Raw genomic sequence first — 9,405 nt, forward strand, 5'->3', positions numbered from 1 at the left:
AATGGTAGGATCTAATCGTCAGAAGTCAAGAGGATGTGACAGTCAAAAGTCAAGGGGATGTGGTAGTCAAAAGTCAAGGGGGCGTGATAATCAGAAGTCAAGGGGATGTGACAGTCAGAAGTCAAGAACATGTAACAGTCAATATACGGAGTAGGACCACCTGAGGTCATTCAGTGTATAAAGCCAGGTCGGGGTCTACCGATCAGGAAACCAGGTTTGCGGCAGGACGCCTGGTCAGGGCAAAGCCTGGCCTGGCTTCACCGGTCGGATTTCCTCAAGCTAACTCACATAAACAGACTTGTCATTCTCGGTCGGGTTTGAATCATGATAGCAAGGAGAAAGAGACTTTGGTCGCGCCCCTTCATCCATCCAGTATGTTCATCAGCGCTTAGCAGACCCGGACTATATCGATCACACCCGAGGGGGACAGAAGGCGCTACGCGACAACAGGTCAGGGAATCGTAACCATCTGTCAGAGAATAACTACTGTATGTCAGAGAATATTCCAACGGTTGAGGTCATTTGCAAATAGAACCTTCCTCTAATCTATAGGAGAATGTCACGTGTCCTCCACCACCCGACAAATCTTGACACCCAACATCATTTGGCAGGGATCAGTCTCCAGAAGGTACGCACTGTCATATAAAAAGGGACGCCCTCTCCCTTGCGTAGGTACGCTCACTCGCACACTTGTCTTTTACTTTTCTTCTTTCTTTGAACACTGTTCTTCTGGGGGAAAAAATACTTGACTTGAGCATCGGAGGACCTACTCCTGTGACTTTTTCTCTGGTTCTCAACCTCTAACGTTCCGTGTACTTGTCTAAGTGTGCGCAGAGTTTCAGTACCGCCGACTCAGCCCAGCAATTCTTCAGGGCCACGTGGGGGTCCGTTCTCTGAAGCCCGTACGATCGCAGCATCGCGTCTCCTCTCCGTCAACGCCAACGATATTTCATCCGACCTCTATTTGACTCAATTTCTGAATAGGATCAATTCAAAATATAATAATGAATATGGAAAGATCCGAAGCAAGTTAATTAAGGTCATATAGATGACCTTTAATAAAGTTACGAAGAGATCTGAAATTGATCATGAGTGACCGATACTTGCATAGAAGTCCGAATCATACGAATAATTATCATCTTTCGTCTCAGAGAAGGATTACTAAAAATATTCGAAAGATATAGAAAAAAATATGAATTAAAAAAAAAAAGATATCTCTATTACGAGACCTTGAGACCTTTTAAACAGAGCACATAAATAAAATCTTAGACCTAAAACAGAGCTGTGAGCCCACCCAGCTATCGGGTACCAGTTACAACACCCTTAACTCAGTGAAGACGCCGACTTGATAAAATGAAAATAAAAAACAAAAACAAAAAATTTGCAAAGTTAGATCTGCCAATGTAGCCTTGGGAAGACGCCACAAACTCCACGTGCCTTTGCACCCTCTCCCCTCCTCCCTCAGCGCCGCTATCTATTTAAACCCGAACAAGTCGCTCCACTTCCCCCGGCCCTCACGGTGATCCATTACGTACGCATACGTCTTCCTTCGATGGCGGAGCGGCAGAGGACGGCGGCGGTGGCGCCCAAGGGGCACTTCGCGGTGTACACCAAGGAGGGGCGGCGCTTCGTGGTGCCGATCGCCTACTTGAAGAGCAGCATCTTCGTGGAGCTCTTCCGGTGGTCGGAGGAGGAGTTTGGGCTGCCGGCTGCCGATCGGCCGATCACGCTGCCCTGTGACGGCGACTTCATGGAGCAAGTCATCGCGGAGTTGGGACACGCGTCGACCCGGAGGCGAAGGAAGCTCATGAATTAACTAATGAATTATTATATTAATTAAATTCCTGATTCTGATTGTTATTATTTAGTTCTTCCTGAAGTTATGGTAATTATGGTCGTGTCCTTGTCCATTCGAGGACGGAGAGGCTGGGGAAAAGCGCAGGATTGTAAGAGATTAAGTTGACGGAGATGATACAGAAGGTGGAAGACGATGGAGAATGATATAAAAGATGACAGAGAGTGGACAATCATCGAAAATGAAGTGGCTACTGAGGCATGTAGCATTATCTGCTACAGTGGTCTAGTCACGTGGGGACGAGGGGTCTCCTCCCACAATTTTTTTTAAAATAATACTATATATTTAAAAGCATGAAAAAATTGAAATTGATCCGGCTTACTACCTAAGTTATCCAATGATATCATAAAAGTATTAAATTTTTTAAATAAAATATATAATAATAAATAGATGGATTAAATCATACATAGGACACGAAGTGATGGTACTAAATTAAAATTGAATCAGCCCTCGGAACTATAGTACCACGGTAAGACATCCAAATTATCACTCAGGCATCCATGATTTGAATCTCAGCTACGGTGTATTTGTAGGAATTTTTTCTCCAAATAAGAAGCGTAACCAAAGAATACTAGGCTTCTGGACTAGTCGCCATGTGTACTTCTCGATTTATCCTGATCTAGATTTATTCGAGTTGAATCAATTTAAAATGACTTAGAATATTTTTGAGGAAACTTCAATTTCATTATTTTTCTTCTTCCTTTTCTCCCTACTCATGTTGTAGCCTGAACATATCATATGTCATCCCTTCGTCCATCCTTTTATTTTATTTTTTCCTTCATTTTCTTCCTCATTTTCTTTTTCTCTTTCTCTTCTCTAATGATATTAAATTTGTAATTTTTTTCACTCCTATTTTCAAGCACAACAATTTTTTTTCTCCTTTCTATTCTTCAACAATTAAGAAATGCAGCATCAACTACAAGAGCAGTCCTCAACCCTTTATCTTCTTCCTCTTATAGTGTTTTTTAAGATTTTATTGACAATACAATAATTGCATTGTCTTGCTTTCTTTGTATCATTATAGGGCTCATCAAGTCCTCTCGGGGCGGTGCAATGGTTAAAATATGAGGTATTGTCGCATAAGGTCTTGGGGTCGAAATTCGACATAACCGAGCATAACCTCCCCCATGTCTTGGCCATTTGCACTAATGGCTAGTAGCCACCCGTGATTTACCTTCTCCGTATTGACCTAGAAACGGATTGACAGGAGCACTGGGGACGAGCAAATCAACTTCTTACCACATTATAGGGCTCATCAAAACTAGTTCAAACCATAAAGAAAAATCTAAGGTCTTTCTTTTTATTCTTCCATAGTATCTTTTTATTTCTATTTTCTATTTAATAATAGAAAGTTATAAAATATAAATTTTATTTATTGTTAGATAAAATAATATTTAGATCAGAATAAAGATCTCATGGATAGAAATATTAAATATTATGAAAAAATAAAATCATAAATGATTGTTAGACTTTTGAATTTATTAGATAGACCAATTCTTATTTTAACTAAAATCAAAGTTAAAGTCTAAATTTAAATTTATTTTCAACTTCTTAAATTTATAATGTACACTTTTGAAGAGGTTAAAATCAATTCATACAAATATTTAAATTATTTAAATATATCAACAAAATTCCAACTACGCCAATATTTATATATATATATATATATATATATATATATATATATTAAAGTGATATTGAAAGTGATATTGAAGCACATCTTTAATTATTCAAAACAAATCACCTAAAAAATAATATTTTTTTTTTATGTTTTGAGTACGCAAAGTACGTACATGTGTAATTTTGTTAGGTCTGAAGGGGGGCAGATCCCTGGTAAAAACAAGAGATCAGGAAATAGACCATTTATGAGTACGATAGGTTATATTTTTGGATCAGGACAAATAGTCAGAGGTTGTCGGCGATGAATAAATGGTAAGATTATAAGGCGCCAAGCGGGAGGTGACCTTTGATCACCTGTCTTAATTAAATTATAATATAAAGGACGATAAATTTAAGAGGGGATAAATTATGATCAAATTGTGATCATAATTGAATTATAATTATAAATAATCTATCTTGTGCTTTATTTTAAAATCGATAAATAAAACGGACTCGGAAAAATCACCCAATTGAATTATAATGTTTTTATATTTATTTCAAGCTAAACCACGTTGTTAGATTGCCTTCGATATTTGGCCCTTTTTAATGTTTGCATGGCTCATAAGGATTACATATATTGTCTGTAGTAATGTATTGTCTTGGCCTCAGGATTACCATTAGGGGTGAACATTCTATTAATTTAATTAATTTATTATTAATTTTATATAAATTTTTTTATTAGTTTTTAAATAAATTCAGTTAATTAGCATTAATCGAAATAATCTATTTTTAATTTGATTGAATTAATTAAGTTTTAATAAAATTTAAATTTAATTCAGTTAGCTAATATTAAATCGATTTTTAATTAATTCAATTAATTTATGAACCAAATTAATCGAATACTCATTCCTAATTACAGTACAACATAAGAGTATTAAATTATCAATCAGGCATTCACAATTTACTTCCCAACTATAACCCATTTATAAAAAAAAATCTTCAAATGTTACACGTACAATGACAGAGCTAGTCTGGGTGATCTATCCAAGTTGTGGGGCATAAGCCTGTTAGACAATCTGTTGTCGGAGATATTGAAAAAAATTACTGAATTAAAATTACATAAAATCAATTCTAACTTATCTGTTGGGATGACCTGAGCAGATAATCTCAAGCTACCAGCGGGGCTAGTTCTGCTAAACTTTCGATGGTCCGAGTTACGGAGTTGATGCGGTGTGTACCATAATCGGGATTCGATCGCTAAATTAGGAAGAGAATTCACTGACTAAGATACCAAGACCTACATTCAATGCAGTTTATTTGAAACAAATTTACCCCACCTCTGACTATGCTTCGAGGTTCTCTCGAATCGTTTATTTTCTAGGATACAATGGCAAAACCACGCACACAACCAAGCACTAGTTATTCGTGGCGAACTAAGAATGCACCCGAGTGCTCTCACCAGTAGTTCAGCTGAACGGATGCACGACTGAGAGAGTTTTATGGGAGAATATGGGTGGACAGAGGTTCGCTTCCTGCTCTTTCTCTCGCTTTCTCTTTCGCTTATCTTCCTCTACTCTCTATTCTTTGCTCAAGATCCAGTCTCCTTATATAAGAGTCCTCACCTTGCCTACAATGAATGACCAAATTATGGTCATTTAATGCTAGATTTAATGTCACCATTAATGAGTTTAATATCTTCATTAATGTTGAGACATTAAAGAATCATTATTGATGAGTTTAATGTCGCAATTAATAGCGTTATGAAGTCACCATTAATGAGTTTAGTGTCCCCATTAATATTGAGACGTTGCAGAATCACCATTAATTTTATATTAATGCTTCCGTTACCCTTTTGAGCAGGTACCAAAAAGAGATTCGATGGCAAAACGTTGGTTTATAAACTTGCCTCGATTGGTCCAACATTCGACGTGCGCAGGTCATGCTCGCACATGAGTCTACCTTAGTTTAGTACAATCCGGGTTCTAAATTTGCATCCACCCCTATGCACCCACGCATGAAAGAGTTGATAGATCGTTTGGAGCGATAGAGAGGGGGGGTGAATATCGCGCTTTTTAAAACTATTCTTTTCTTTCAAATCAAAGTCGTGCAGCGGAAATAAAAAGGAGACAAAGTATTTTACTTCGTTCGGAGTCTAGCTCGACTCCTACTCGAAGACCCGCAGTTCTTGACCGCACCGATGGGCAAAGCACTAAAATCCTTCTTTCCGAAATCCTCGGAAAGAAGCGAATCGCACAGATACAAGAATGTTAAGATAGTAACACATCTACTATCTTATGTAAATTAAGTGCAATATAAAATAAGTATACCGATAATAAGATTTGAAAGACGAAGCTTGGTCGACACGAATGAAGTTGTTTGCTGAAATCGTAGGCGTGAGCAGCTTGCGAAGAGCACCAGAATTGATTAGAAAGTTCTATTCTGCCACTGACTTCGAGCCTCAATTTATAAGAGTACTGGAGGTTCGGTCAACCGATCCCTCTTTTCGGTCGACCGAACCAGCTCCATTCCTTCCTCACTGAAGATTGCAGCTGGCACGATCTGTCGCAGTAAATGCTCATGAATGGTTCGGTCCCATTTTTTGGTCGACCGAATAGTCTATTTCCCTGTTCATCGAAATCTGCCGAGATCCTCATTAATGCTGCAATTAATTTTGATTGGATCGGTCGACCGGTCATCCGGTTCGGTCGACCGATCAGCCTTTTCCCTTTTCTGCTGATCGATGTTCGTTAACTTGGTCTATGCTGAGTCACCAGGGATCGGTCGACCGATCTTACTGTTCGGTCGACCGATCAAACTTTGATCGGACTTTGACTTTGATCTGGTCTGAGCTGTTTGATTTCTGATTTTATCTGTTATGCTTTGTTCGGTCGACCGAACCGCTGGTTCGGTCGACCGATCCAGTCTGACCTACAGCACAGTGTTAAAACAAAAACTTCCTGCAACATAGATGTTAGCACACAACATAATAATGAAAGAGTAATAAAAGAACAGTAGAACTGTTCTTGATCTCAACTTGGAAACCTTCCCGGTTTCTTCAGTTGGATCAGCGACCTAGGGTTGTTCCCTTCTGGAACTCGACCTCACAGTCGCTCCTCCAGTTTGTTTACCTCAACCCACCTGCCAAACTTTGATCCTCCAGATCTAGTTTAGACTTTTCACTCAGCCTTGATCGGCTCCCCAGGACTTTTCCTTCAATCTTCGGCCCTCCAGACCTCTTGATCATACCACCAAGCATTGGGTCCCCTTGGCCTGCTTGGATTTGCACCTGGGTTCCATGATCTGCTAAGATTTCTCTTGCCTAGCCTCCAACTAGGTCTTTCTTGGTTGAGTAAACATCCTGCACACTCAGTCAACTTATTAGATCATAACAAGACTTAACTTGAACCTTTGACAACATCAAAACTCAGGTTTGATTCAGGTACGACTTGCACCAACAAGAGTCTCTCCCCATACATATATTTATAACATCAATGCGTATATCATAATTTAAACCAACAATAAATCCAAGAGACTTTTAATATGAGACTAACAACTCATGTATAATAGAGTCTCTTCATTTCCACCTATTTATTGCATTCACATTTCTAACAATTCCCTATATGAATAGAATACATGGGATGTGATAACATTCGACAGTTGAGTCAAGTATAGGATAAGTAGATTTTACCCTTTGAACCTTCCCTTGTAAAGATTTATTTGTATACTAGCTGACAATAGACATGACGTCCTTGAACTATTCTACCGTCTGTGCAAGCATTGACAAATCTCACCCAAGACTCTCCCTGATACAACTCAGTTCTCATGAGTATATTCATTCTTGGCCATGAATATGCCTGGTTCTGTGAGAAACTCTAAAATTGTGCCTTCAATCTCTTCGAAGCGACCCCACTTCTTTCTCACATAGGTAATCCCTCGAGAGTAGTCATCTACTCTTCTTGATCATTAAAAGTCTATTGGCTTACCCTGGTCCGGCCACCATTTTATTGGGTTATCCCCCACAGTGTGTCGAGTTAGTGTAAATTAGTTGTCCCTTTGAACCTAGTTCTAAGGATCTCCAGTCAGCATAGGTTGGGTGTCCTCTGCACTAATTGCTGACAACAGCATCAAACTCATTCCTCATTATGAACTTATAACTAACTCTCCATTTTATCCTTTGGTTGGTGGATTTGCTAGGTTATCCTTTGACTTCACATAGTCAACAGTGATAACTTCCATTGAGAGTAGTTATCTAATAGTATTATGTCTACAACTCATATGCCTAGACTTACCATTATACAGATGGCTCTGGGCCTAGTCAATTGTTGATAGACTATCGCAATGTATGCAACTTGTCGACACCAATTTCGACCATCTCGAAATATCTTCTAAGAATTACCGTAGTCATTCAACCTCTTCACCACATTTGTCAAGAGCTACAAACTCAAATTCCATCGTGGATCTGGTTATTACGATTTACTTAGAAGATTTTTAGGAAATGGCTACACCTCCTAAAGTGAATACATATTCACTCGTGGACTTAAAGTCTTCTATGTCAGATATCTAACTCACATCATTGTATCCTTCGATCATTGCAGGATATCTCGTATAATGTAGTCCATATTCACGAGTATACCTTAAGTATCTCAATACTCTTTATATTCCTTTCCAGTGCTCAACACTAGAATTACTTGTGTATCTACTTAGTTTTCTTACTGCATAGGTCAGGTATGGTCATGTATAACTCATCAAGTACATCAGATTTCCAATCACTCGAGAGTACTCTATCTGAGATGCTTTCACCTCAATTTTTTGATAGATATTAACTCGTATCTATTGGCATTCGTGCCAATACAGTATCACCCTTGGTGAATTTCTCAAAAATCTTGTCCACGTAATGGGACTGACTAAGAATAAGTTCTTCTGTTGTCCTAAGAATTTTGATTCCTAGAATCATATCAGCTAGGCTCATGTTTTTCATGTCAAATCTTGAGTTCAACATATTTTTAGTGAATTTGATTATCTTATCATTGTAGGATCGATGCATGCTCGAAGGGGGGGGGGGTGAATAGCACTCGTGACTTTTTCATTTGTTTCGAAAAACACAGAATAACGCAGTGGAATAAAGAACAAGTAAAACAAAGCAAACACCTTTGGTTTTACTTGGTTCGGAGCCTATGAAGACTCCTACTCCAAGGCTCGTGATCGTTGATCACTTACGTTGGGAAATCCACTATCAATTCATAAATTCTTTATAAAGAAGAGTACAGAATATTAAGTATTAACAATAAGGTTTATCGGCAATAAAGAATAGCAGTAGATCGTCGATTGTTAGAGCAGCGTAGAAGAGAGCAATAGTTGTTCTTTCTTGAACTTAGAATGTTTTGTCGAAGTAACTAATCGAGCCCTCCTTAAATAGCCAAGCTAGACCTGATCCAGATCCATTGATCTCGAGATCAGGTTTGACGTATCACTGATCGGTCGGCCGATCCTGCCTAAATCGGCCCGACTTCCTGTCCGGGTTCTGCTACTCGAATAGAAGTCTTCATTCTGCTGATCGATCCCTCTGTTTGGTCGATCAATCCGTCGATGATCTTTGACCTGATTAACCCAGCTCGATCAAGTCGCTTCTTATCTTGGTTCAGTCGACTGAACCCGATGTTTAGTCGACCGATCCCCTGGTCGAACCTGATCCACTCACTGGAAATCTGATCTTGCTAATTGGAGGTTCGAACGACCGATGCTGATGTTCGATCGTCTGATAAAGATCAAATCTAGCCCTGCAAAAGGTGTTAGTCTCTTGCAAAATAGAGTTAGAATAATAGTAAATAATAAAACAATATAAAAGATAACTTTTGATAGTCTCCGGACTATCCGGTTTTGATTTTCGGATTTCTTGGAAACCCTAGGTCGAACCGACGCATATTGTTCCCTCTTCAGGGAACACATCCTCA

The 9,405-nt window shown here is 38.9% G+C and overlaps 1 protein-coding gene across 1 annotated transcript; it reads left to right on the forward strand.

The window, feature by feature from the left end:
* Positions 1-1,523: 1,523 nt before the first annotated feature.
* LOC122012616 (auxin-responsive protein SAUR36-like) lies at positions 1,524-2,084 on the forward strand. Its single transcript, XM_042569220.1, has one exon. The coding sequence runs from the start codon at positions 1,553-1,555 to the stop codon at positions 1,814-1,816; it is 264 nt and encodes an 87-aa protein (XP_042425154.1). The 5' UTR covers positions 1,524-1,552; the 3' UTR covers positions 1,817-2,084.
* Positions 2,085-9,405: the final 7,321 nt, after the last annotated feature.

Source organism: Zingiber officinale, chromosome 1A, assembly GCF_018446385.1.
Source record: "Zingiber officinale cultivar Zhangliang chromosome 1A, Zo_v1.1, whole genome shotgun sequence".
NCBI lineage: Eukaryota > Viridiplantae > Streptophyta > Magnoliopsida > Zingiberales > Zingiberaceae > Zingiber > Zingiber officinale.